Consider the following 13,655-nt stretch of genomic DNA (forward strand, 5'->3'; position numbering starts at 1 on the left):
GATTTTCAAAGACATATTAGGATACAATTTTCGAAATCTCCAAATGGCAATGCTTTCATAACAGAAATCCAACTCTTCTTTTCACAACTTGCATAAATGGTTTCAAAAGACAATGCAATCAAAATTTCACTGATTTTCAGAATTCTGACTCTGTATCTTAAGGACAGATTTCAGAAACCTTTGTTTTTTTTCTACTGCAATTGATTTAGCAGAAAACCAATAATTGCATAAAATACCATACCTGAAATCTTCCCCCGTCTCACTGTCAGAAGTGCAGCTGCATCGCAAATAGAAAGCAGAGACTGTTTACTTAAGTGAGCGCAAGCAATCTGCCCCAGAAAGAAAAACTATTAAATTCCACTTAGTGCACAGGCTGCAAACATTACTTATCACAGAGCTGCAGTGCAGCATCTGTTCCTTCTACATAAACTGACTTGGTTTCATCAGGCAAAAAGATTTGGTGACCCTTTTTTACCTTATAAACATTAATTTGACTCATCAAATAAAATCACCTCCACGGTGCTAGCAGAACTAAGAAGTCCTGCTGTGACAAGAATGCAGTTCCATTATAAAAAGTTCTTTTTCTAGGAGAACAAAATGATAATTCGTGATACTGGGTGTTTTGGTTTTTTTTCCCCATGACAGTAACTGTACCTTTACAGCAGGATAGTGTGAACCCCAAATCCCACTTTTAGTTGCCATATACTGGGTTCTGTGTCAGCCCTGTCCTTGAGGTGATGTGTTTCTATAAATGTAGGCAGGTCCAAAGGACAGACAGGTTTTGGTTTTGGTCTTTTTGAATGTGCACAAAGATGTTCAGAGTTGTTTTGACAGGATGACTGGGCATACTTATTACTGATGATAAATTCAGTTCCATTCAAAAGAGTGAAAAATCTGTGTGTCAAATGATATAAAGAAAATCAAGGAGGACCAAAGCCTTTCACATTTTAAAGAGGACAGTCTCATTAACTTTGTGCCTACACAATTTGCTTATCAATATCCAGGAGAGAAAACTAGACCTGCAGATTAAAAGGTTGGTTTGAGACACTTCCATAAAATTTATGCATAATAAGCAACGATCTAAATCAAATTTACTGCACAATTTGAGAGCACCAGCCAGCTGTACTTTTACACCAAAAGTCTATGTACAAAGCTTTTCCACAGTAAACTCACACTCCACTAGTCTTAGCTGACCATGTGAACTCAGTGGCCTGTTATCCAAAAACCCACAAGCCTATTGCATATCACTAACTAGAAACACATTCTTTATCAGGAACTAGTGATAGGCTGAAATTGAAAACACCTTTTCCAGCCCTTCCATGCACAACACAAAGACCCTGAACCAATTGTATATCAATTCCCTGATCTCTGTTTCTGATCTGTAGCAGGAAAACAATTATTCTCCATTTGGAGTTTTAGCTCAAACTTCTCAACCCACTTTTCCCCACTTGTTCTATACCTTCTTTCCCCCCTTTCCTGCATACTCTTGATCTCCTACTGAGATCAAGAGATTGCTGAAATGCCAAAGCAACATGCATTTGATAATTAAATCTAGATCTAATTTGTCAAGGTATTTTAGATATCTAACGATACAAAGATGAGCCCACTGAGATTTTCAAGCTTCCAGATTTTGATTTCCCATGTAAATAAAATTAAGTACTTGGATGATTTAGGAAACTCCAGAATAAATGTATTTTTAAAAAACAATTTACTTTGTAGGCACAAAAACAACTTTTTTTTTTTTTTTTAATTTGATGAAAGCAGCCAACTCCACAGTAAGATGGAAACTGATTGTTAACAACCTTAAATCTATCTTCCTTCATATTATAAGGACGTAAGAGTCACATGCAAAGAACGTACGTCCTGTTTAAAACAAATGACAACTATATTTGAGCAAATTATTTCCCAATTAGGTCAGTTTTCTGGGATTATTTACTCTAATAAGACTTCAGTTGGGAATATTAAAAGTCATATACTGCCCAAAAGAAATTAGCATGGCATGTACTACAATTATTTACTCAATAACAGGTCAAATCATTACCATTTACCACCTGCACAGAATGTAAATAATGATTCTTCTATTTTTATTAAATCCTTAACCATATTATAAAATATTTATACTGAGATGCTCTCAGGTTGCTTCGAACAAGAGGCATTAATCTGAGCTGGATCTTCTGAACACACACTGTAACATAAACAACAAAAATATCACAAATAAGCCATGGCTCACTTCTGATTATCTCCCTCCTAGCCCAGGAATAAATTACATTACTTTTTAAGGATTTGAAACAAATGATTTTGATAAGAAACAAGCAAAAATTATCCTCTTTTACTCATAAAACATGGGGGCAAAGAGTAGGGAAATGACTTGCTACCCATTAGACCAAGGGAAGGGCCAGAAATAGCATCCAGATTTCCTGAGCACTGAGCGACACATCAGCAGGATACATCCTTCATCTTCATAGCTATGACCTTGGAGGAAGGGAAGGGGAAGGAAACTTGGATGAACTAATTCAGGTCTATTCTGTAACATGAATGACTGAAGCCAAGCCTTTCCAAAGAAAGAGCTGTAACAAAGAAGTTAAGTGACTTTGGTAACACTTTTCATTGCCTCAGCTGAGGCTGTGAGCCCTGGCGATTACTTGATAATACTACTCTCCTTGAACCTGGGATAAGGTTGCATGTTCCTGGTCAGGAATTAGTATTTGCTTATCAAATTAAGGGAGCTTTCATCTGACAGCTTTACAACACAGGTGTGCAGCCCACACTGGCTGCATCCATCACTCTGAATAGACCAGTGCACGTGGCAGCAGCTCTGAAAGATGAGACAACACAATCTGTCCCAGTGCAGCCAGCACTTAAAGTGCTCAGATTGTTTCAGCCACAAGTCCCTTTCTATGTATCTGACAAATAGGGCAGCAAATGTGATAACAACTGAATTTCACCTTGTGATACTTTGGCACATATAGAAGACATGAAAACCAGCTCTGACCTTTCCACTCTCGTGAAGAATGTACTTCTAAACAAGTGCTATTTAAAAACACAGCACAGTTTCTGATCAGAAACATAATGTCATCTGTTTTAGTTTAGCATCAGACATTCAAATTACACTTTTTAATCATGTTATGTCATCTGTAAAAAATTACAGCCTTGCTGAAATGAAGTTAGTTTACCTAATAAGGTTGCAGGGATTCACTACTGTCCCTCACAGTCTGATTTTCTGCTTAGGGAAGTATATCCTCATGGAGAGATCATCACACTCTGGAAATTTGGCTTTTCTTGTTTCCCTCACTAGCTGAAAGGGTCATCTTCTTATGTTTCATTTTCCCCACCCATAAAATAGACAACCTTCCTTCCTCGTACTATTGCTATTAAAGCACGTGCAATTCTGAGTAGTGTGACTGGCTTATACATGAAGGCTGGATAGAAATCATATCTCTTGATAAACATTCAAGGAATTTAGAGAACTGTTCCACAAAAATGCTGCAGAAACCACTGCATAACAATGACCACATCCATTAGATCTGATTTACAGGTAACTTGATTTTCCTTCAATCAGCTGGAAATAAAATTGTTTCTCCAGGTTCCTGCAATTTGTTGAGCTTTACCTACAAACAATCAGAGTCCAAAGGGCAAAGTGAAGTCTGTATGGGTAGGAAGTCTGGTAGTGTGAAATAAACAGGCTAAAAATGCTCACATGCATTGATCAGACTGTGTATTAGAGATGGCAGGAATTTACTGGAAACCACATACAGCTGCAATATATTTTACCATCTGTCACCCTGCCTGAGGGTCAAGAGAACAAGTCCCAGCGGAAGCTGTTGGAGCTCAGTACCATTTTTTTCCCTCCCTTAAAGGTCAGTACAAAAGTTATACACGAGTGGAATGTCTAAGTGCCTATCAGAATCCAGGTGCTGTGTCCCCTTGGGAAAGGAGGGAAGGACATGGCTGATTCACTCCTGCCAGATCAGGCAGGATACACTGGGAATGACTCTGAGGTCACTGCCACTTGAAAGACACTCTTGAAATTCTCAGGCATCAGCCTGGTGCTAGAATGGAGCACACATCTGAGCTAGGCACTGCTCCTAGTGAGCCAGTACCTCTTTAGAGCTCCATGCAAAGACATGAGCTCAGGCCTGAAAGTGCAAACACCATTCTGTAGCTGCACAACGCCTCAAGCTCATTAATTCTAATTCCAAATTAGTTACAATTTCACTCAGGTTATGTCACTGGAGTGCAGAATGCCCAAGAATGGTTGTCCATTCCTATTAATGAAATAGGCAGCTTGTTTCACCCTGCCTGGGGATTCTTTCTGATCTAATGGAAAGGTTTTTATCTTGACTGTGTATCTAGAAAATTCCTGACTCCACAAGTTCCCAGGAGAGATTTTGGGCTTTTTCTGCATTACTGCCCTAGTCAAGCTGAATTTTTAAATGAAATGCCCCTACCTGCTCCAGGATATGTTCCCAGAGATCTTCTGCATCTCACCAAGTATGGCCAGCAAGAGAGATGACTTACCACAGCCCACCTGTCCTACAATCATTGTTAGCTGACCTGTGAGGGTGGAAGGTATATATAGGATTATGATTTACCAAATAACTACAGAAAAATATCTTACTCAGTTTATCTGATGTAATTTTGTACCTTGAGGGATTCGGATATCAATATTGGACAATGCTGGAGGACCTTCAGGTGTCCAAGTGAAAAATCCATTTGTGATCTATACCAAGATGGAGAGAAAACAAACAGAAACCCAGCTTTAGGGCTCACTTTCCCCCCCAACATTAAAGAAATTTCTTTTTTTTTCATTACACAGAGCACAGGAACAGAGTTAGCCTTTGCCCAATGCAGGAAATGGATCTTCAGGTGACTGACTTTGTAAAGGACTTCAATGGGCAGAAACATCTGAACTCAAGCCCTATTAGACTACTAGAAAATTACTGAGAATTCATGAGGGGAAAAGAAGTTGCCATTTAGAGTTTCTCTTGTTCTGCTGTTTGTAAGGTGGGTACAATAAATAAGTGAAATTATTAAAACACAATTAAATTACATACATGCCCAGTGTGCTCTCTGCAAAGCCCTGAATGTCACTTGAGACACAATGCAGTTTATACAGCAATTACACCACCTAAATTCCAAGCAGACCTGCAGAACCTCCCATAAAATTAGATGTTGCTGCCCATTACACCATTTTCCTTTGTATTTCTGACATGATTCTCAGATAATCTAGGTTTTGCTAGACACAGAAATTGTTTCATTGAAAAAGACTAAAACAAGAAAAACAAAACCTGTTCAGACTTTAAATGGAGATATCCAAGGATACTATGAGAAACAAGGAATGGGAGGCAATTTTAAAAGGCCTACATTTATACAGCACTCTCTTTTCTCACTTTTTCAGAGCCACTAAAGCCTTCAAAGCCATTCAGCTATGCAAGGTACAAAAATTTTTCATCTAAGAAGACTGGATAGGACACTTTTATCACACCCTTGAGAAAAACTGATCTTCCTATCTTGAGCAAAAACGAGCATGGTGTTCCTCCCTCTGGATTACCGAAGGCAGTCAGAGGATCCTCTTTTAACTCACGTCCCTTCCTGGGCAATAAGCTGCAGACATACAGTATCTGCACAAATCCCCTGACCCAGGGGCCACCAGTGTCAGGAGATGGAGCCAAAGGTTATCCCTGGCTTTCTGTTCAAGCCTTACAGAGGTTACTCCACCAGCCTCTCCTTTGTGACAAACTCCTCTGTTGTCACTCCAGGCAGTCTTTTGAACCAACACTGCCCCCAAAACCCTCTTTCAAATATTCCTCTTATTTTCCTGGAAGTCTGTTCAAGATGGATCCTGCACCAACTCAGCATGTCTAAAAAAAAACTGAAAGCATTACCAGTTGTCCTACTTAGTCCCATGAAATTGAATTATTCATCCTCTTTTGCTGGAAATGTAAATGTTAGCATACTTCCTAAATAAACAGCTTCATCACTATAACAACCCTCAGGATTTTTATTACTTCTGACCATTTCCATAGCAAATCAAGAGCATCAGTCTTCAAGTTGGCATGGGTAATTGTATTTTTTTCTTCAGACAAGTTAGGTCTTCAGGAGTTAGGTTTTAATTTCATCTAGGGAAAGGCTACTAAGAACTCCAAAATAGGAAGGGAAGATCCATTATGAGATTGTTTTGGGAATATCTAGAACAAATTCTTTTCAATTTTCTTCATTCCACTATTCTATACAGACCCCCAAACTGGAAGAAAGAGTCTGGCATACATAGAAGGTTGGGCCAGATGATCTTTTGAGGTTCCTTCCAACCTAGGCTGTTCTGAGTTAAAAATTTTGGACCTGAGAACAGGGATAAAGATTTAAACACTTGCAATAGCAAATGGCTGGGTGAAATCTAGAAGAATAATTGCAACTAATCACAACCTAGAGATTACTAGCTAATTCTTACGAAGGAAGACAGATACAGGAAAGGTGGAGGTTAATTTCTGACAAGTGCATAGTTCACACCAAACACTGATTCTTGAAACTTGAAACTGCCATCAGAGTACAAAAGTGATTATTAGTGAGCTAATATAAGTGCTATTAGAGTGACCTTCATATCACCTTTACACAAAAATCATCTGCTTCTGTGATGTTAATGGGTCTTCTCATGTGAGAGCTGTAATTGTTCCAGTCCTCCCTGGCAGGCCTCTTGCGGTTGACAACCTTGAGTGGCTGTGCAAAATCAGAAAGACAGAAATAAGCACTAATTGGTGGCAGCATCAGCAAAATGCCCTAAACCCTAGCAACCATAGTGTGAATGGTACAGTTCAGGGTATTAAAATAGAGGTTTTGCAATTGCAAGAAATAATCAGTAGGAAATGGAGAAATGAAAAATTTATTCTGGGTACAAATGACTGTAGCCACTTTACTGGCAATGAGACAGCTTTACTCACCACTGCTTGGTACTTGCTGTGATTATCTGCACTTCTTAGCTCTGAAGATTTATCATGCTCTTCTCCAATTTCTTCACTTGACAGGAATTCACTCAATTTCTGCACACTGAAAGGGAAAAATCCCCACCATCACACCTCAACCTTGGAAGTAACAGTTTTGTTCACTGCAATGTTTATTACAGAGCATCCTTTTTGGTACTTCACCTGCTGTCTGCTGCACAGTTTGTTCTTTTGTTACATGTGTATGAAAATGTGCAATGGGAAGTTATTGCAAGGAAGCTTTCAAAACCTATCCTGTTGTCCATTAACAGTGACATTTTAACAGTTTGCGCAGATTTCCTCAAGTCTTGTCTCTTCTGACACCACCAGAGAGATCTTACACAAGGGTTTTTCAGGCATTTGGTGGGACATAGAAGGGCTACAACAGTGTCTTGTTTTGAAGTCACTCACCAAAGCAGAATGAATGCCCTTTATGCTGATCAAGTGTGGCCCAGTCAGTCCTACTGTACAGGCTTATGAAAGCTGTACACTGTGAGCCAAATTCAACCAGCTATGGTGAAATATGATGTGCATAAGGTAATTAGATAAAGGAATATACCTTAACAGAATAGTTTTCAACAGATGAGATATAAAAGGAAACCTGACAAGCAGCAACAAAGGAGAAGGCATAAAATTCTCACTAGCTGCTTCAAGATTTAATTAGCTAAAAGATAATGTCCCTTTATGAAGACATTTAACAGATCAGAGCACCAATTTTATCTCTGTACCTGACTTTATAAAATATGTCTAATCTACTCACAGGGACAGCAAATGAAATTTGTGAAAGAATGGGACTGAATCATGAACTCAACATCAAAGGAGCTCAATTAGCTGGAAATAAGTTAACTATCAGTCTTCAAAATGATAAAGCGCCAGAAGGCCTAAAAATAAATTTATGGACAAGAGCTGAAACAATTTATTTCAATGTTTAGCCTTAGGCCACTGGTGAGAAAGAGGAAAAACAATGCCACTGAAGCATTGCAATAAGTGGTTATCTGTTAGGATGCCAATCTTATAAAATAAGAATAAACCTGCCAAGTTTTATTTTGCATTTCACTACCAGGGGTTTCTTCTTTAGAAGGAGACTTAGTTTCTTCTAAGAAGCTTGGGAGATCCCCCACTGATGCCAAAACATTGTTGGATCCAGGCATTACTGCCTGAGGCAGATTCCCTGCACAGCTAACACTTGTCCTGCAAGCAGAGATCAAAGTGACACGGGCACTCCCTAAGAGAGAACTGGTTCTAGAATTTTTCTGTCAACCTGCCTGATAGCTAATGGCAGCTGAGGACTGAGATCAGTGGATCTCTTAGTGGATTCAGTGGAGGGAATTTAGCTAGAGTAGGTACTACAATCTAAATAACAAAAAGTGGGAGAATAACAATTTGGGATGGGATAAGAGGTGTAATAATTAATTCAGGATCAATTTTTGATCAGAATTCCTGAATGGGAAGGTCTTTTATCTCAATGGAAGTGATCAGAAGCTCCATTGTTAGAGATATTAATATCTATTTGCACAAAGCTCTGGAAAACAGGGCTAGGAATCTTACCCTTTTTGTTCAGTGAACTGAACATTAAAATAACATTTCAAATGTCTTTAAATGGATCAAATGATGGTTTAGATGCTGCCTATATGGATTAGATATGCAGCTGCACCTATATTCTCTGCATGAAAATGACACTGATATTTGAGAAATTGCTCTGAAGACAGAAGGAGCAGACAGCGAAGTCCCCCATGTATCTGCTCCAGGGCCTAGATGGGTAGGAACAGAAGACAGCAAACATCCTCAGACCATGCATATCCAAGCAAGACTATGTCTCTATTAAGCTGTCCAACAACTTGATTTTATTCTCTAGGTGTGAACCCAGGTGTCTCTACTCTCTGCAAACCTCTGCCCAATGCTCTGCATAATTCTAGAGTCACTGCTCCTGAGGCATCTACTGAAGAAACACAGTAGAGCTGTAAGAAAAATCTTGCTAGAGGCAACAGCTCTTGTTTCAGGATGCCAGACTGTTCAAAATTCTTTAAGAGTAGAAAAAGGACGTTCTCTGCAGAGCTCTTGCTGACAGCGCAATTCCAGTATTCCAATATCTCCACAGGGGAACTTATTTTTAAGCCACAGAAAGGACATATTGATTAAAAGACTTATTTGCACAGCTGACTGGAAAGATGGTTTGATATTAAACCCAGTAAGAGACATAATGCCACTCTTGCTGCTTAACAGTTGCTGATTGAAAATTCTACACTGCACCCTTTGTCCCTGAAGATTCACACTGAAGAAATACATCAATTGGCCTCTCAGTTTTAATTTTCAGTGGCAGAAACGCTGCATATATTAAAAAATACCCAGAACACCACTATACAAAGAGGTATCAGAATTTGTCATCTTCCTAAAGACTTTGAACAGTTGCCCCTCTCAGAAGCAGACACCCAAGCCCATAACTTGGAAAATTTTCAGGGGTCCTATGTGGAACAGAAGCTTTAAATCTGTCAATCATACAGGGGTTCTAAGTGCATCAATGACAATCCATGGGGATGCTTTGCAATTGGGCATAAGTCTTATGATTACAGATACTGATAAGGTTATTGATCTATATTCTTGTCCTTGGTAGCATCAGGCATCAAAGACTGTAGCCAATACTAACAGAGCAGGGTTTTTCAATTGTCTAAGAAGCAAAATCAGTGACACTCTCATACTATCCTTTACATGCTGGTTTCACTGCTGGATCATCTTCTGCTCCACTTCATCTTTTTCTGTCACTCTAGAAGCTGTTTTGCACACTTGCTAAAACCAGCTAGATGATCACAGCCTAAAAAGCTGAAATACAACTTTGCCAAGTTAGGTCACCTTTACCTGACCTTATTAGCAAGAAGATGTAACCGTAGGACACAGTTGCAGCAAGCAAACAATAGCCCTGCTCAATAGGTGCAAACTTGACTGTCTGCTTTTTAACATCTACTAAACTATTTAAGCAAGCACATCTTTGCATAGCTTGAAAATATCTGGCACATGCTTCCAAAATATTCCTCTGAAGGCTGAGGTACTCTAGAGAGAGCAGCACCACCAGCACTATGGAGCAATGCACTCTGGAACACTACCTGGGTGATACACACAGCCAGGAAGGCAAGGATCATGTCAGCTTCATTGCAGAGCTTGATTCTTGTCTGCACAACAAATGGCAGGGTAGCTGCCTGCCAACAAGAAGATATCTCCAGAATAACCCATGAAGAACTCCCAGCTAGCAACAATTAATATTTGGCTGATACTAATTGCTCTCAAATTGTTCCTGTGGCATTAACAAGCACAATTAATTTGCAAAGAAATCCTTAGACAAGCCAAAATAAATGCCTGTTGGTAATAGGCAGTGTCAGTGTGGACTCCCAGACACTTTGCTGGCTGTAATCTTTGCATGACAATTTGCCATGGCTCTAGGGACTACCACAATGGCTGCAAAACATTTCCTGCCAGCTGCTGATGCTCTCAGATTTCACACTCCTTAGGAGAGAGGACACAGCTGTGACTTTGCACTGTCAGGGAATTTTCAAACACTGAAGGCAATCTTAGCCTCCTGCTGCAGTCTCCCATCTCCAAAGCAACACAAAGGCAATTACGCAAGGGCTGGTATCCAGTCCCACAGTTTAAACAAGCTTGTCAGACAGCTTCGTTGGAGGTCAAAGTTTTCCTATTAAAGAAGGAAGACCAAACTCTGCTCAGGTAGAGTTACACTGCACATGAAAAAGCATTGAGAATCTGTTGATACTCAAAATCCCCAGTGAAACAGCAATTCCAGTGGTTCGTATTTGGTTAGCTTTTGAACACCCAAACGAAGATGTTCATCAGAAAGTAAAAAAGTTCATCAAGGCTGGATTAGACATTTAGTCATTAACTTACTGTGACTCTTAGAAGTGACTTTTAAGGTTTTTTTTGTTTGCTTGTTTCAGTCTAACTCTGCCCCAACAGGCAGCTGAAAAACAAGAGATACACGCTGTAACACATGCCCTTCTGTGATTACCTTTTACCCTTCTACATGCTTGATGGAGGGTAAAAAAGTTGGGGAGCAGTTTACAAGAACAGATAAATAATCGCCATGCTATTCCTAAACTTGAAATTGTAAAATGAGCAATGGACACATTTTCAGAAACTGGGTAGGTGGTAGATATTAATTTTACTGTTCTCACCTTACTAATGCTTTGACAGTGGATCTAACCACACTTGAGAGCAGGAATAATGGAGACACAAGGATATGAAACAGGGAGAGGGAGGCAAATGCCACTGATGGGGAGAAGTCAGCCTTTCTTGTCAGATGAGCATGGACAACAAATGTCTACAAAAGAGACAAACATCACCGTCAGTGCTTTGCCATAAAGAAGGAAACAGACTTCATATTTCATAAGAATTTAGTTTACAGAATCTTATTCATACTCTCCTAACAGTTTGAGGGATTCATGCTCTGGGCTGCTTCTGGTCCCAGAAGGCAAGCGTGCATTTTCCATTCTCTCCCAGAGGAACTGCAAATGTGTAGCAGGTTTGCATCCTGCTCTCCTCCTTCCCCAACTCCACAACCCTTATACTTGAAAATGCACTCATAATTAACACTATTTAGAAAAGTACATACTTACTATGAGTACAGCTGCAATTGGTATTGCTGCATTCATAAAGACTGTGAAGGAAAACATGCAGGAACATTTAGAAACAATTTTCATTCTGACATGCTAAATGCTCAAATACTACTAGCACTGTTTTACAATGGGGTTTTCTACACTCTCACCCGGCATGTCCATCCCCTCTATCACAACCTGAGGATATTATTTAATCATCACCTTTTCATTTTGACCTTCACTCAGCTTTATTTCATGTAAATAAACTACACAGATAAAGAATATACACTCTAGAGCTAGCTAAAATAGAACTCAGGCCTCAGTACAGGTGTAACAGAAAAAGGCTAGACACTTCTTTTGTGTTTAAATTGTCTCTGTCCTTTTATTCTCCCAGATATAGCAAACAGTAAAAGCTCTCCCCAGTTCATCCAAAGTGTCACTGTTAGACTCCTCTGGTTGACTGGCCATCCATTTCTTACCATAAACCCCTGAAGAACTCTATATAGTGTCAGATATTTATTTTGCCTATGTTTGGATGACATTTAATGAATCTTCAAACATATTCATAAATTCTGTACTCATGCTTATATAAAGTAGTGGAGTTACTGCATGTAGCTCTAATTACTTGTCAGAGAGGAGAATTTGAAAATACAAGTATGTTAGTGTGTGTAATCGCAAAATAAAAGCTTAGGCTTTGAAAGACTTACATGTATTAAAGTCTAGAAGTGCATCTTTACACCTCGCCCCCAGAAAAAAAAACCAACATATTTTTCTGAGAAAAATGTTCTTTTTGTGTTGGAACACAAAGCAGACTCTAATATCTCTTTAATGGTTCTACTTCCTGACCAGTTTTCATACTTTGTATCAACTCAAGGTAGTTACAAACTACCTTGTAGTAGTCTTGCTGTACCTACAGCACAGAAACTGTAAAGAAATTGCTGCCTGCAACTCTGTCCTTCTGAATGCCCTTAAATCTTTGCCTTTGCAATGTGCCTTTGAGACTGCTGCAGTACATGGGTTTGCTTTTAGGGATGAATCTGGTGAGAGAACCTAGCAAAGCCAATCAGCTTCTCAGAGATGGATCCTACGCTACTCCTGACCACAGTACAAGATCATACCTGTTAAATAGGAAGCTGGATGGAATAAATATCCTGTAGAGTTGGCAAAGCTTGCTGCAGTTAAGACATCTAAACTACCTGGTGGGCTTCCCAAGAAGCTGATCTCAATTCTGCTAATATGTGAGATCACCAGTACATACAAGGACTTCAAACTTCCTTCAACCAAACAAATATAAGCCATTGGAATCTGGGGGTTGCTTTCCTTCTTTAATTTTTTTTTCCCAATTATGCGAGCGTCCAGAACAAAAAAAAATGTTTTCTAAAATAACTCTATTTTGCAGCTAATACTTTACATTCAATTAATTTTAGTCAAAAGGACTTTGTTACTGGAAAAAGTTGGACTAAAAACTGGGAAAAATGTTCAGTTGGTCTGGATATTTTAGTAACAGTAACCACTGTAATTTTCCTCTGAGAAAGCCTAGAGTTATTTTGCTTCTGACACATTAGGTGAAAAATCATAGAAGTAGGAAAACCACTCCTTTCTTTCTCTGTCTTTCCTGTGTTTTAATGTATACTAAATCCTGTAAAGATGTCACCCAACTTTCACTCCGGTAGGGTCATTTAATTAAAATACAGGAAGAGGTAGTTTTTATAATAGCTCTTTTAGTACACATGAATAATTCTGTATACATTTAGTCTGGATCCTGGCACAGGGGTGAGGCACATGAGATCCAATTTCCATGCGGTTTTGAAATGGAATTTTCTTGTAGTCTAGCCAACACTGTCCTGAAATTTGTAGGTATATTTTCTGCAATCCAATGCAAATCTATTTTTTATGAATAAAATAGCTCCAACCACATTCTTTATTTCTGTTAACAGCTATCTGTACATAGAAAATAATTTCAGAGTCTATTCAACACTCTGTTAAAAGACCTATAGATATATAAATCTCTTTTTTGCTTTCTTAGTGTTCTAGCATGTGTCTGACTTTCTCTAGACCACAAACACATAAAACCGTGGTCCTC

At 39.0% G+C, this 13,655-nt stretch overlaps 1 protein-coding gene across 3 annotated transcripts in view; it reads right to left on the reverse strand.

Annotated features, from left to right (window-relative positions):
• Window positions 1-13,655, reverse strand: part of ABCC8 (ATP binding cassette subfamily C member 8) — a 74,160-nt gene that overhangs the window by 32,062 nt on the left and 28,443 nt on the right. For all 3 annotated transcript variants that reach the window (XM_058829895.1, XM_058829906.1, XM_058829916.1), the window contains exons 11-17: window positions 11,594-11,634; window positions 11,153-11,298; window positions 6,936-7,041; window positions 6,604-6,714; window positions 4,645-4,720; window positions 4,449-4,554; window positions 242-277 (exon numbers count right to left, since the gene is read on the reverse strand). In XM_058829895.1, coding sequence (XP_058685878.1) covers window positions 242-277; window positions 4,449-4,554; window positions 4,645-4,720; window positions 6,604-6,714; window positions 6,936-7,041; window positions 11,153-11,298; window positions 11,594-11,634 — 622 coding nt within the window. The remainder of the gene's footprint in view (window positions 1-241; window positions 278-4,448; window positions 4,555-4,644; window positions 4,721-6,603; window positions 6,715-6,935; window positions 7,042-11,152; window positions 11,299-11,593; window positions 11,635-13,655) is intronic.

This window comes from Poecile atricapillus, chromosome 1 (genome assembly GCF_030490865.1).
Source record: "Poecile atricapillus isolate bPoeAtr1 chromosome 1, bPoeAtr1.hap1, whole genome shotgun sequence".
In the NCBI taxonomy this organism is placed as follows: domain Eukaryota; kingdom Metazoa; phylum Chordata; class Aves; order Passeriformes; family Paridae; genus Poecile; species Poecile atricapillus.